The sequence below is a fragment of the Lactuca saligna genome, chromosome 6, assembly GCF_052625555.1.
Source record: "Lactuca saligna cultivar CGN05327 chromosome 6, ASM5262555v1, whole genome shotgun sequence".
In the NCBI taxonomy this organism is placed as follows: Eukaryota; Viridiplantae; Streptophyta; class Magnoliopsida; order Asterales; family Asteraceae; genus Lactuca; species Lactuca saligna.
The window spans coordinates 43,195,800-43,211,960 of record NC_136422.1 but is presented as its reverse complement, the minus strand read 5'-3'; the positions used below and the strand labels follow the sequence as shown (position 1 = coordinate 43,211,960).

The window sequence follows — 16,161 nt, the reverse complement described above, 5'->3', positions numbered from 1 at the left end:
TTGATGTCTTCACCAGAATTTATAGAGTTGGGTGAAGTTGGTGGAGCCGACATTGTTGCTTTTTAAGGGTTCTTCCACAAGATTGTTTGCCCGAAAATGGTAAACAAGTTTCGGATTTGTTTTACTTCAAGCCCCACATGCGTATGTCCCCTTATAATTCGAGACTTGTGTCTGGGACTCAATCGAATCGACAGTGAAAGGTTGTTAGGGTGTTGGTGGACATTAAAGCTGATAATTACTAATCTGCATGTGCCAACTTATGGGTCATCGAGTCAACTCAGTATTGACTCAGTGAGTTACCTCATGCGTATACATGGCAAGTGACAAGGCAGATGACGAGGTAGGTTTACCTGCTAAAATGGGTAAGGTGACTTTCTCAATCGGTCATCAACAAGTTTAACCCCTTAAAACGCAAAAAATAGTCATGAGGGACCATTTAAACCATTATACGTAACTTTGTTGGGCTAGAGTGACAATAACCCTACCTAAAACACATAACACAACAACTGTAAGCATAAATGCTAGTGAGTTCCCCCAATATACCACTTACACACATACACCCTTCCGGGCGATGACCTTCTGGTCCATGTGTCTCAGGGGACTTCCGTCCTGACCCGGTAAACCTTCTGGTCCCACCCGTGTCGACCTTCCGGTCCATAACTCCCTGACCTTCCGGTCTACATCATAATGTCTTCCGGCCCATAACATAATGCCTTTCGGCCCAAATCAAGCATAACATACATATCGCATACAAAACAGGCAACTTAACATACAATGCATATATCTTATAGCATACCAAACCTTATGGTTACACTTAGGTACCCTTCCAAATACAGTATAGTGAGAAGACTCACCTCGTATGATGTCTAAGTCTCACGTGCTTGATATTTCTAAATCTTGTAACCTCGACCTAGCCTCGCCTAATCACATCAAATAATCATTCTAAATCATTAACGACTCTCAAGGCTATACTATATTCCTTCTAAAATTCCACAGAAGGGAAAAAGACCATTTTACCCTCCCTGACCCAAAAGTCCACATGTTGACTAAAACCCTAAAAGTCAACAAAAGTCAACAGCAAGCAGTACGCAGGGTGTACTCCTGCCTTCCAGAAACGGGGTACGCAACCCCTTACACGACGCGTACTGGGATTACGCCCAACGTAATGCCGAGTTTCTTTGTTCAGCACATTTAGGTCTTCAACGGTTAAGACTTGCATCCAAAATTCAGATATGACCCCTCTAATATGTCTTAAACCATAAAGTTGGAACCTTTAAGCCTTTGCATGGCTGTAAAGGTCACTTTAAAACACCTTTCCTCTTTCCATAGTAAGACTATAACTCATGCATGCCATAAGATCCACGTACAAGACTCGATTTTTATGACTTCTCAACACATTTTACACTAGAAAAGGTCAAATCTAAGCTTATGGAGACTCTTTGCACATAAAGTCTCCAACTTTGAACCAAAAACCCTAAAAATGGTCCAACAAGCAAAACATATGAAGAACAAGGAAAGCTTTGAGCTTTCTACCTCAGGAATGATCTCCAACCACTATAGAACTCGGATCTACACTTGTTCTTCAACTTCTAGCTCCAACAATGGCTCCCTCTTCTCCTTCTTCACCTTAAAAAGACAACTTCAAGCTAAAAAACTCACACACAAGCTAAAGCACGAATCTCAGCTCTCCAAGGGTTCTCTCAAGGGTGTATAGTGGCTAGGGTAACGGACTACATGTTCCTTTTATAGTGCAAGGCCACAAATTAGGGTTTTACATCTGGGCCGGTTACGCCCGGCGTAACCTTGGGTACGCCCAACGTACTCGAATGAACACGCGTATAAATTAAGCACGCGACCCAGTAGGCCCAACGTATTCACCAAATCATCTTTTCAACTTCAAGGGACTAAAATACCAACTCTCCAAAATAGAAGGGCTATAATGCTAACCTGGATTTCAGACTGTTACAATTCTCCTCCACTAGAACCAGACTTCGCCCTCGAAGTCTTATACCAAGAATAATTCTGGATGCTGCTCTTTGGAGTTTGAATATACCAATATATCATCGATGAAAACAATCATTGATCGATCCAACATCAGTCTGCACACTCTGTTCATGAGATCCATAAACGCGACTGGTGCATTGGTGAGCCCAAAAGGCATCACCACGGACTCGTAATACCCATAATGAGTTATGAATGCTGTCTTCTGGATATTTTCATCCCGCACCCTCATCTGATTATAACCCGACCTCAAGTCTATCTTGGAGAACCAAGGCGCTCCCTACAACTGATCGAACAAATCGTCGATCCTCGGTAACGGATAATGGTTCTTGACCATCAGCTTGTTCAACTCCCAGTAATCAATACACATCCGGTGTGAACCATCCTTCTTCTTGACAAAAAGGATCGGCGCTCCCCAAGGTGAGCTACTCGGTCTAATAAACCCCTTTCCCAACAACTCCTGAAGCTACGAGGATAACTCCTGCATCTCGGATGGCGTAAGGTGATAGGGTGCCTTGGCAATAGGTGCCGCCTCGAGCACCAAGTCGATACAAAACTCCATCTGCCTCTCAGGAGGCACACCCGGAAACTCCTCAGGGAAAACATCAGGGAAATCCCGCACAATTCGGACCTCATCAGTCGAACTTGGCCTCCCAGCGGCCACTCGTGTGTCCATCACATAAGCCACAAATCCCATACAACCCTGCTGTAAACTTTGCGTCGCCCTAGCAACCGAACAAAATGCTGACTCAGGACGGGTACCCTCACCGTACACCTTAAGTACTCCACCACTAGGGTCTCGTATCGTCACCAACTAACGCTCGCAATCTATAACAACTCCAAATCGTCTCAACCAATCCATGCCCTCTATAACACACACGTCGCCTATCGCAATCGGGACCAGATCTATCGGGAACTCCACACCGAAGATCTCAAGGATACATCCTCGAATCACATCCGTGGCATACATTTATCGCTCGTTAGCTATAGAAACTCGCAGAGGTCGACTCATGGCCTCTCGAAAAATACTGATATGACGACTAAAGGCTAATGACACAAAAGACTGACTTGCTCCCGAGTCAATTAACACTAAGGCAGGCACATAATTCACAAGAAAAGTACCTACGCATAACATAATATAAGCATAATATCTCAGACTTAAATAAGTAGAGAGAAGAATACATACCAGCCACAACGTCGGGTGCTGCACGGTTCTCCTCTGCTGTCAAATGGAAAGCTCTCCCACGAGCCTTCGGAGCCTCATCCTTTACCGATTGAACCTCGGTAACCCTAGCAGCAGGTGCAGATCCCTGCGCTGCCCCCTGATGCAACTGCAGACACTGGGCCTTCCGATGGACAGTGTGGTTGCAATGAAAGCAAACCATAAATCCCTTGAGGCAATCCTTGGCGATATGCCACTCCTTGCCACATTTGTAGCAAGCACCCTATCGACAAGCACCAGATCGACAAGCTCCCTCATGACCCTTGTCGCACTTCCCGTAAGTTTGAGCACAAAGTGACCTTTACAGCCATGCGAAGGCTTAACTTGATGGTTTAAGACATATTAGAGGGGTCAGATCTGAAGTTTGGATGTAAGTCTTAACCGTTTAAGACCTGAATGTGCTAAACAAAGAAACTAGGCATAACGCTGGGCGTAATCCCAGTAAGCGCCGCGTAAGGGGTTGCGTACCCCGTTTCTGGAAGGTAAGAGTATGCCCCGCGTACAGGAGCTGGTACGCCCCGTGTACTGCTCGCTGTTAACTTTTAGGGTTTTAGTCAACATGTGGACTTTTGGGTGAGGGAGGGGTAAAATGGTCTTTTACCCTTCTGTGGAATTTTAGAAGGAATATAGTATAGCCTTGGGAGCCGTTAATGATTTAGAATGATTATTTGATGTGATTAGGCGAGGCTAGATCGAGGTTACAAGATTCAGAAATATCAAGCACGTGAGACTTAGACATCATACGAGGTGAGTCTTCTCACTATACTGTACCTGGAAGGGTACCTAAGTGTGATTGGAAGGTCTGGTATGCTATAAGATATATGCACTGTATGTTAAGTTGCCTGTTTTGTATGCGATATGTATGTTATGCTTGATTTGGGCCGGAAAGCATTATGTTATGGTCCGGAAGGCATTATGATGTATTCCGTAAGGTCAGTGAGTTATGGACCGGAAGGTCGACACGGGTGGGACTGGAAGGTTTACCGGGTCGGGACAGAAGTCCCCTGAGACACATAGACCGGAAGGTATCGCCCGGAAGGGCGTATGTGTGTAAGTGGTATATTGGGGGAATTCATTAAGCATATATTCTTAAAGTTGTTGTGTTATGTGTTTTAGGTATTATTGAGAACCGTGGGAAGGCGTCAGCATGACTCGTACACATACACACACGCATGCAGATTTGGATTTATTTGAACTTGGGATTTGACATGTTTTGTATTATGATTATGATACATTGGATTTTTATGGTTTGATTTGGATGAAATTATGTTTTTAAGAAATGAAAATTTGTTTTGAAAAATTACGTTGTTACAAGTTGGTATCAGAGCCTTGGTTTGAGGGACTCGGATGCACCTTTAGGTGTATGTGAACTCAAACTAAGGATTTGAGAAATTTTCAACAATAAAAACTAAAGTTTCAAAAAGAGCAAAGAGTTTTGAAACAAACAGAGCAGAGCAGTGTGTACGATTAGCCAACGCCTAAACGGTGAATCCTCAAAATACCCTTACAATATGTGTTATGAGATATGTTATGTTATGTTATGCATGCTAGAGTGGGCTAGGTATTCATATTAGGACTAGAGTGGCCTGATTTGTGATGCCTTAGCCTAGGAGAATCCTGTTGCTATGAGATGCCTTGAGAGCAAGTAGGTAGTCAATGCATAGCGAGAATAGAGTACTTGCAATCCAGGATCCAAGGAGGTGGACTTGGGGTGAATGTTGATGCGGTGTAGTCAGTAGTATAGGGTCCGTACTACTGAAGACATAGGATCAGTGAGCAGCCCAGGTAAGAATCCTTTCGGTATTGGAAGACGAGTAGGGTTGCGTTATCGAGTGCGATTATGATCGATCGAGTCTCTGATATTTTTATGTTGTATTTCAGAGGCATCATGGTTGGGACACGACACACACCTGAGAGCACTGGGGTTAGTGACGAGGAGATCTTTCGATTGATTATAAATTAAGTGCGCGAGTACGCACGGCTTACGCCCAGCGTACTCACCAAATCATCTTTTCAACTTCAAGGGACTAAAATGCCAACTCTCCAAAATAGAAGGGCCATAAAGCTAACCTGGATTTCGGGCTGTTACATGAACATTAACCAATTCTAGAACCTCCCATAGAGGTGACAGATACTACAGGGTTTCTAGATGTTTTCTAAAGCTTTTCTTGGGCTTTAAGGAAGCTTGCATGGGTTGGGGGGGGGGGGGGGAGCAAAATGATTAAGGTTATCTAAAAGTAACATGACTTATCTTTAGCCTCCCTATCACCTATATAAACTCTCATGGGCTTGATTTTTGGAATTCACTTTATTCCTACAGAGAAATCCAAAAATATTCCTTCTCCTCTTCTCTCCTTTTAAGCCTCCAACTTGCTAGGATTTGGATGTGAGTCGTTAGAGCCACAAGACATCTGGTGCTTGATTTTTAAAGACCAACAAAGAAGGAATATTAGTTTATTTTCTATAATATACCAAACATATGTATTTTCTAATAACCCTTTCATAATTTCAATAATAGCAACATACTTTTACAGTTCTTGATATTCAATACTTGTTTGAAAATCATAGTGAGAACATAGATTCTTTAGGTTATATGTAAACTTAAGGTTTAGGTTTTTCTGCCAAAATAAGATTGTTGTAACCTATAAAACTCATCAATTGAAGAGTGGTTATAGGGTAGGTGTATACCTTTTCTATTATTTAATGGAGCGGTTATATGATTTAAGAGTGCGTTTGTCCTCTTTTATAATGAAAAACCATTTGTTTTTATTTTATTTTATTTGTTTTGTTTTTTTAATGTGTTGTTATCACATTTTTGGTAAAATCGCAACATTAAATAAGAGTATTTTTTGATATGATATTTGTTGGTGCTATTTAATATTTGTACCTATTAATCACCTTTCCGTACTGTTGATTGACCAGTTGATGTATATCATGGCCACTAACCATAATATCTCATATGTTGGGTAGAAATTAACGACGCCTGGTGCTCTGAATTTTCAAAATTTTCATCAAATTTTTTGATTTTTAAAACATAATATAGGTTGAGGGCTATGATGTCTCGAAACTTTTTTCAACTAGGTGCCTCTATTAATGGTTGAGACCGCATAGGCAGTCAACATGAACCTCTGTAAAAAGATTTTGTGTCCTTGAAGGCAAAGAAAACTATCTACAATGTCAAGATTATCGACAGAGGCATAATACTATGCTATTACAACCACCACTAATGGAATTTGTTGACTTTAACATCTGCTACGAGACTTTGGTATTGTTTCTAGTGATCCTACACTAGCATTTTGTGACAATACTCTGGCTATCCAACTTGAATCCAATTCAACCTTTCTCGAAAGGAATATATATATTGAAATTGAAAAATTTTAATACTTTAAAAAAAGTTCCATCATCGTAGAAACTATTACTATTTGAGGAATAATTAGTATTGTATTAATCATATTAATCCATTTTGTTATGATGTTAGTGATATTTATTAACTTTCTTATGATATTGATCATATTTATTTATTTTTTAAATACAAAAAGTTATCAATTTAAGCTCCCCAATTAATCTTCCAATCAATCTCATCTAGTTGATTAATCCCTTAACCTCAATCACTAACTAGCTAACGTTGAACGTTTTTTCGAAATTGATATGTTTTATAATTCGTGGGTTGATTTTTGTTGTTTTAATTTGTTTCCGTATTGTAATTTAAGGCGGATTATCTTAAGACTGGTAGTGGTCTTCGTGGATACTGAAGAATGGATATACGGTACGTACGATAGCCTTTTTATTATTTAATGGTGCGGTTCTAGGATTTAGTAGTGCATTCTCCTCCTCTTTAAAGAAAAAACCATTTGTTTTCTTGGGTGTGTTTATTATATTTTTTTGGTAAAATCGTACCGTTAAATAAGAGTATTTTTTGATAGACTATTTGTTGGTGTGATTCAATATCCGTACCTATTAATCATTTTAACAGCAAAAAAACTTTTTTTACTATTGATTGCCCATTTGATGTATACCATGGTCACCTAGAAATTAAGCAAATAAATAATGGTGCTCAACATTTAGAGTTTTTCATCATAATTTTTTATTTTTAAAACACAATACAGGTTGAGGGCTATGATGTCCTCTAAAACCTTTCTTTCAAGTAGGTGCCTCTGTTAATGATTTAGAGTGCATAGGCTATCAACACAAATGTCTGTAATAGGATTTTGTGTTTAATTTTATTGATGAATTAAGTGTAATATTCGTGTATTACATGAATTGATTAAAAAAAGATTAAATATCAAAGTGTAAACAATAACTATTTTTTAAAATAAAATTTGGAAATAAGAAATAAAAAAAATATTAATTGCAATTTATTAATACATTTATTACATATATACTTTACATATATTGGTATAAGTATTTGTGACTTTTTAATTTTAAAAATTAAAAAAACTAACATGTGGATATTATTTATTTCAAAATTATGACAAAATAATAAGTATCAAAACTTATGAAAAATTCAGATATAACAAAATAAATCTTTATTTATTATAATAAATATATAATCTCCTTAAAGGCAAACTAACTAGAATGTCAAGATCGTCAACACAGACAAAATATTATGATATTACAACCACCACTAATGGAATTGGTTGGCTTAGTATTTGCTATGAGCTAGACTTTGGTATTGTTTCTAGTAGCATACACTAGTGTTTTGTGACAATATTCCGGCTATCCAACTGCAATCCAATCCCAACTTTCATGAAAGGAACATATATATTGAAATTGACGGTTACTTTATTTGAGAGAGTTTTGGATTGCATGATCAAGCTAACGCTAATACATACCAACACCAGTTTTATTTATTTATTTATTTATTTATGTATTTTAACGACAAACTAATTTATTCGTAAATCATCACTTATATCTCAATGAAACATGAACATATGATCTCTCAATTGAAAGAGTCATTCCTTACTGCTAGGCTAAAAGTTTTTTTTGTACACAACATTAGTTAGTAGACTTTTTCACTAAAATGTTTCTAAAATCAAAACAATTCTACCAGTTATTTCCAATATGTCTCTTTAATTAACACATATTTTAGAGTTCATCTTGAGGGGACATATTGGATGTATTTATGAGTAGTTAAAAATGGTAGTTAAGTTAGTTAGGGAAGCTCGATTAGTTAGTCTTACCATTTGGTAATTAGACGAATGTTAGTTTCTCATGTATAGGATAACATGTTGTATATATAGCATTACTTGTTTTGACATTAAAAAGTGAGAAGAAAACTTAACACATTTCTGGATTTCCCTTTGCAAATTATAATACTTCATCAATACGTTGCTTTGCTCGCAGTTTGTAAGCAATAATTTGTTATTATTTGATGCACACTTCATTATTCACCAAGTATAGGACCACAAGGTATACATGACTCGTACAAATATAATTTTAAGAAAATTTACACGGAAAAAGACAATAAATGGTTCTTAAATGCAGTTTGTATCGTTGTTCAATCAACAACATATATAATCTACTAATACGACTTGTACATGGAACGAATTTCCTTTTTCGTCCATTGTACATTAGTTGCACGAGAATACTGTTGGGCGCCTCAAATATATTAAAGCACTCATACTTATGATATATTTGATCATTTAAATCATTTAAATTCATGTTTTACAACACCAGGAAGGTGTGTATGCTGGAAGTAGTCTTCCCAATCGATTACCCTTGGGTCAAAGTAGAAGTATTTCTCCTCATCTCCGCTGTCTCTAACTGCCCTACGTAACTTTTCAGTATTCATATCATCATAGCTGTGTAACAAGTTAAGTTTTGTAAATTCAGATGATAAAGCAATTATGCTAAAAAGGTTGATCATTATCTTAAACCACGAGTTATTAATGAATAGTTGAATACTTACAAGCTTTTTGTGAACAGGTAGGGTTCGTAAAGGTCAACTAGTCGCAGCACAAAATTGATCTTCCGTTTAACATTCTTATACGTGCTCGCGAAAGCTTGGCAAAATAAAAGATTTATAAACCAAAGTACCTAATCAACGAAATATAAGTTTGTTAATATGTAAACGAGAAGAACTGATAGAAAAAAAGAATATGAAATCAGTCAAATCACAAACCTGCAATGGGAGTAAATAACGAAGTGCTACATATCTATGGAAGCTAGCCATCGATTTCAACACTGTAACTTCACCCACAACGACAGGAGTACCATCCTTTTCAATCCATGGGTGCTCAGTAAAATACAGGTAACCAGATTTTTGAATTCTTGTGAATTTTAAAGGGTTTGATACAGAAGACCCCACATGGTAAATTGTTTCAGAAAATGTTTGATTTGCATGAGCCGCTATTGCCACGATCATAGCATTCACCACCATGTCAGCGGGTACCTAATGTTTTTCTCCACGTCAATAACTGATTACAAAGAATTGAATTTCCAAATGAACGTTACAACATGTTAAAGATGTTTTGAAGAACTCACCACATCATATACAGCTTGAGGATCACCAAGGAAACAAGTTAACCTGCCTTTTCCATAACCAAGAGCTAAGCTATCAATGGTCCTGTGAATGTCAAATACAAGCATTATTATTTTTCACCTTTTCACCTTATTTTTCTATTTGAGGATTTCTCATTCAAGAGCTTTGACGACTTCTCAAAAAAGATAAAACCAAAGGGTAATCATTTACCTAATGCCTTCAACCCAGCCGGGGAAGGGTTCTTTGTAGGTGCTGGTGACAATGGTCGGACGAAGAATAACCACCGGCATGTCTCCTTTCAAGTGCCCGATAATCATCTCTCCCATGGCTTTGGTAAAAACATATGTATTTGGCCAACCATAGTGATTTGCCCTAGTGTAACAAATAAAAGATAAGTTAGGGTTTTTTTCCGATTAAGTTTTGTGTGGATAGATTAGGTTGAACGGGTAAAATAAGTTATATTTTATTTTTATAGCGAATGGGAATTAATATTAGTAACTATTTACCCTAGTATCTGAATGTGACAAATAAAATTAGTATCTATTTAATAACTATGGTAATAAAAGTTGTACATGACAATACTAAAATAAAAATTTAAAAATACCAGGACTAGCTAGCTAGATGGAAATTGATGTAAAAGAACTAGGAATTAACTATGGAGTATTTGAAAATTTTGATTTTGATTTTGCTTTTAAGATTTCTTTAATATTGATTAAGTTTTATTATGTGAAAAAGAGATTGTCATAAATAAGACTATAGTTTTGAAACAAAATAGAAAATTAAATTATATAATTTATTAGACAGAATGCATATATAAATTTTTACAAATTTTATAAAGTAAATTATTAGAGTCGAGTTAGTACTGAATTAATCATGTATTCATCAAATATTAAAGTTAGATACTATACCTTTCCATGCCCAAATCTTTCATGGAGATTTTAATGGATTTCTCGTTTGCATTATCATCACATTTCAATTCTTTTAGTTTCTCTTCAATAATCTTCCTCTCTTGATCGATGTCGAGCCCAGTTGTTCCATTGAGTGACTCTCCCAGATGGTATGGAGTTTCAAGCATTAGTCCTGGCTTCTCACCGGAAACATAGGCTGAATACATATAAATTAATTAGACGACGGATTAATGAAGGATAGAAAGAAAAAGGCATTAAATGTTAAAACATTAGGTTTTGATAATGACTTTTTATGTATAATAATAAAACCGGTAACTTTATCCAAATTCAATTCTTCTCCATCTATTATTAGGCATTCCATATTGTTTTCACATAGGGCTTTGTTAGTGGTTGATGCCAAGTGGGCAACAAAACCCTTGAGAGCCATTAGGAAGGTGTTCATGTTAGAGTGCCAAGTGGACAACAAAACTGGTTAATCTAACATGAACAACTGTCTGGTGGCTAATGATTCTTAATTAATGATCGTGATCAATAATTATAGTGGGAAGGACCATGGACAACAAAAAATTAATTTCTTGATCTGGCTATCTCTTTCTAACTCTCTATCTCTTTCTAAATTTTAAATAATTAAAAAAATATATTATTTATTTAAATAGTAAAAAAAAAAAAGTAAGAGGATATAATGATATGCAAGGTTTAAATGGTTGTGTGATGATGACGTGACAATTGTATTTCTAATTATTGATTTGTTATTATTGATAGATAGTCAGTCATATATGATCTTTATCTCAAACAATTATAAATGATTTTTTTTCATTTTTTTTTTAATATATATATATTTAAAATGAAAAACATATAATGGGCAGTTTGTCATCTTGCTTGTTAATTTGAGAATGACATGACTATAAATTTAATACAATTGAATTGATTAGACAATTACTAGGTAGAAGGCAGAAGAAAAAGGCATTAAATGTTTTCTATCATCAAGACTAGAAAGTCAAACCTACTAGTTTTGTTAGCTTACCTTGCATAATAAAAGAGAAAGGATAATTTAACCAAAATTCAGTTTTTCTCCTCTATAATCTCAAACTTATTTCACTTAGATTTAATTTTTGTCTTACTTATCTAAAAAACAAACATTTAGCAATTTTAACGTTGTGCTTAACTGCTTATTAATTTGATAATGACATGACCATATATATATATTAAAAATAAAATTACTAAATACGGAAATTCAAACATTTTTGTATTTCTATATTTATAAAATAAAAAATTATCATTTTATAATTTATTGTTATATATAGAATTAACATTATATACTCTTGAAAATACAAAAAATATATATTAAGAATAAAAAGGTTAAAATGTAGATGAGTGAAATAGGTTTCTCATTACGGATTTGTACATAATATTTTTTTAATATATATAATAATTTATGTTTTAAAAATCATACTATACAACAATATAAACACAGAAATCGTTGTGAATGGTTTAATTAAAAATATTATATAGCGAATCATCATCATTCTCATTAATTGGTTTTTCCAGCTCGTTGTAGATAAGAAAAAAACACACAAATTATAAACTTTACTACTGTTAAATAATATTTAACCCAAACAAAAAGCATGTTTAAACTAACCAGTGGACACATGGAGAAACAGCTTGATGTCGACACATTTCTTAGCGAAGTTCATAACGTGTCTTGCGCCAAACGTATTAAGGGGTAGGGCAACGTCGTATCTACAAAAAACCAAGTAAGCATTAGTTAATTTTTTCCAAAGAAAAACAACAATACACGAAGTTAAATCCAAATTTAAGTTAAAGTTACATGCCAAATATAGAACCAAATCCGTTCACTGGTACATCTGTACATACTCATGATTAAATCATTTATAACATTGCCCATTCGGGCAGTATATAATTAAAAACTTCTTCTTTAACTTTTTCTTTATTTTTTTTTAACATAGATCTATCTGATTCAGATAATCTATATGATCTCAATACCTTTCATCAAAGTTGGTGCTTGCAGCTACATTAACAACAACATCAATATCTCTCCACATTTCTTCTTTCAAAGTGCTGTCTTGTATTCCCATATCCTCATAAGTGATGTCTCCAGCAACCGGAGTAACTTTTTCGGATAAAAACTTTTGCAGGTTTTCACCATGTGTCTCTTTCAAGAGCTTGAACAAGTCCTTAGCTACTGCCTATTGATATTTATGGAAAAGAAGACGTTATATTATCTGCTTACTGTTAGAGTTATTATGACCAAAAAGTATGTCATAAATTCATGCAGAAGTACCTCAGTATTGAAGCGTTGCAAGGCAGATTCAGTATCAGGTGCCCTAATCAGAAGATAGAGTTTCTTCACATTTGGTTGAACTCTGAGGATTTTCTCCACAAAAACTGCATTTACAGATAGTCATGTATAATTATGTTTAGAACTTAATAAGCCAGTTTCAACATGGACATGGCATCTGAAGTTCAACTAACATAGAGATGGATTTGAAGCTATCCATATCGTTACATTTTGTTAGATCTACTTAGTTTAACGAAAATTTTAGCATTTGCATTGTTAGAATGAGACTCTTTTAGTACGCTCCTTAATTCTGTAAATTATTTTAAAAAAAAAATTTTCTATTCTTGTCGATCGGCCTCTTTGCACTTTTATGAGTGCACTAACATGTGATTAAACTTAAGGAGGCGTTGGGTAGCATAAAATATTTCAAAAACTCGTGAAACGACTATGTAAAACAATAGAGCTTTTGTAGCTCCTTTCATCAAAACACCCGTGATAATTCATTGAACCATGCATGGTCGGAATCTAGTTAATTTTATTGACAGCATTTCCAGTTAAACAATAGAGTTGCCCAACAATCCTGATTACCAACACTTTTTCTGGGAATATATATATATATATATATATATATATATATATATATATATATATATATATATATATATATATATATATATATATATATACACACAGAGAGAGAGAGAGAGAGAGAGAGAGAGAAAGAAAGGGCATACTTTTCGCAAGAAAACCAGTAGCACCAGTGATTAATATGACTTTGTTCTCAAGAAAGTCAACAATGCTACCCAGCTCCATGGTTCGATAGCTCAATATGTTTATATGTTGTATGTTCCTTGTTCCGCAGAGTCCTCTGTGTACATTTGCGTGTATTAGAGAGAGAGAGAGAGAGAGAGAGAGAGAGAGAGAGAGAGAGAGAGAGAGTAAATTTACCCGGAGTAGTATACAGATGGTGGATGAGGATCTATGCAGACGATATAATGGCTAAAGTAGTATGTCGCATACGCGAAATAATTGTAAACTGGGAAGGGTGAAGCGCTGAACAATGATAGAGTACACGAAACTAAGCTTTTCTCCACTCGTTCCCTTGTACATCATATTATATTTATATCTATGTATATTTGACCCACTTGATATTAATATGTGCAGCATATTAGTTAGATATTAATAGTTGAGCCAGTTTCTTCATTTCCTTCACTCAACGAAACCGATGGAAATCAACTTTAGCAACTAACCTGCCGATATATATTCATGGATTGATGAGAACATCGTAAACACGTGAGAAAGTTTGATAACCTGAAATAAACATAAGTTTGGAGTACTACCGAGTTGACAAACTGCCAATAAAAATATCTTATTACGTCGGACCTATAGCAAAACAACCTTGGAAATTTTGGCCCGTGGGCGGGATACATAATATGATAATACTAATTAAATTTAAGATTTGACATAAGCAATTTATGTTTTCTATATAAGTTATGTTTTTTTTTTTTTTTTTTTTTTTTTTATTGGTAAATCACATGAAATAGTTAATGACGTATTATTTTAGGTATTGCTTGTTAATTATTTGGAGTTTACAATTCTCTAGGGATTATTTATATTATTACAAAGGAATGAAGCGGAAAGACTATCACGCTTTCTTTATAAGAACATATACATTGGTCGCCATAAACTTATGCAAATAGAATTGGGATGTAACAATCTTTTAGGCATAAGTCTTCATATTTCATACACATTCCAAATGTTTTTCCCTTGATAGCCACTACACGATTGGTAATCTAAGTTGGGAACAGTGACGAGTCTAAAATAGAAAACCATATAGTTCACTATTTTTTTTATATATTTTTTTCTATGTAAATTCAAAAAATTTATTGATAAGATAGGTCCTAAATATTTTTTAAGATAGATTCTTAAAAATTTTCTAAATAAGATTTATAAAATTTAAAAATTAGGTGGCCGGGTCCTACGACCCACCTTCCTTACACACAGTCTCACAACTGGTTGGGAGTATAGTTAATCGTAAAATGTCCGACTTTAATAGTTTATCGACTTTTGTGTTGATCACAACATTTCTATACCCCACCTGCTCTCTCTTTCTGGCATACAAGGTCATTATCGGGCTAGATATTCAACCCATGACGCCCTAGCTCTCTGGGAGGTACGATAATGTCTACTAGTTAACATGAGAAAATATGTGTATACTTTAATGTAGAAATAGTGTCCACACTTATGAGAGTTGGCAATATTACTATTAATTGTAAGGTCATTTTGGCTAATGTATGGACATAAATAAGTAACTAATGACACGGGAGTCATATTGGGGTCTAATTTCCTAATTAATTAATTAATAAGAAACTTATAGACTTAATGAATTTAAAATGTAAAATTCAGAAACTCATATCTTTTAGGATAATTACCAAATTTAGGATAATTATTTAGTAACCAAGTAATTATTCTCAAGAGTTCAAAAATCTTCCCCTTAAAATAAAGGGGTCAATGGTCAGATTTGATGAAGAGTTTTTCACAAAGACCTAAACCTAAATTTAGGAATCTCTCTTTATTCTCGAAACCGTAAGATTTCATTACGAACGCAGTGCATCTAGGGCATCACATGGCGCGTCCAGGTCGAATCAAATATTTGTGTTGGGCATTCAAGTTGTTCGCTAGTTGGGGTGAAGTCGGATGTTGTTGATATATCCCTTGGGTATGATCTGGAAGTGAAGTTTTAATTTAGACTCTAAGCATTCCACTTTACATAAAGATCCAAGAAGGTTTCAAAAGACTACAATGATATGTTTTATTATTTCTTTTATTGATGTTTTATTGCATTAGATCTTCTTGAACTTGGATCCGTCTTTTGGTTTATGAGGTTAATTTGTATATTGCTTTTGATGTACACCTTTGTGGCCTTTTACATCCAACATAACCTAGCAATAGTATCAAAGATTGGTTGTTCACATATAATGCACATTGATTTTTGTTATGTTTGTGTTAAGCCAATTTGCATGTTAGTAATCTCATTAGATCATATTGTAAAAAGAGTTTAAATTTTTATAATTGCTTAGATATTTAAAACGAATTAGAGTTTTATGGATTTTACGATCGTGTAGAGCCTTGTATGTATCTGTGTCAAACCCTATGTTACATCGCATGTATGTTAATCCTCCACGGTGCTTAGAGCTCTTCTACCCGATGTCATGGTCATTGTTCATGTATGAAGTTTTTTTTTTATTTT

General features: G+C 35.1%; 1 protein-coding gene across 1 annotated transcript; it reads right to left on the bottom strand.

Moving 5' to 3' along the window:
- Nucleotides 1–8,566: 8,566 nt before the first annotated feature.
- LOC145000768 (alcohol-forming fatty acyl-CoA reductase-like) lies at nt 8,567–14,131 on the bottom strand. Its single transcript, XM_078960041.1, has 11 exons — nt 13,860–14,131; nt 13,646–13,779; nt 12,915–13,018; nt 12,617–12,819; nt 12,252–12,352; nt 10,613–10,808; nt 9,915–10,076; nt 9,707–9,788; nt 9,345–9,614; nt 9,132–9,259; nt 8,567–9,024 (listed from the first exon to the last, which is right to left on the bottom strand). Exons 2-11 carry the CDS (start codon nt 13,722–13,724, stop codon nt 8,871–8,873), a joined length of 1,479 nt encoding a protein of 492 aa, XP_078816167.1. The 5' UTR covers nt 13,725–13,779; nt 13,860–14,131; the 3' UTR covers nt 8,567–8,870.
- Nucleotides 14,132–16,161: the final 2,030 nt, after the last annotated feature.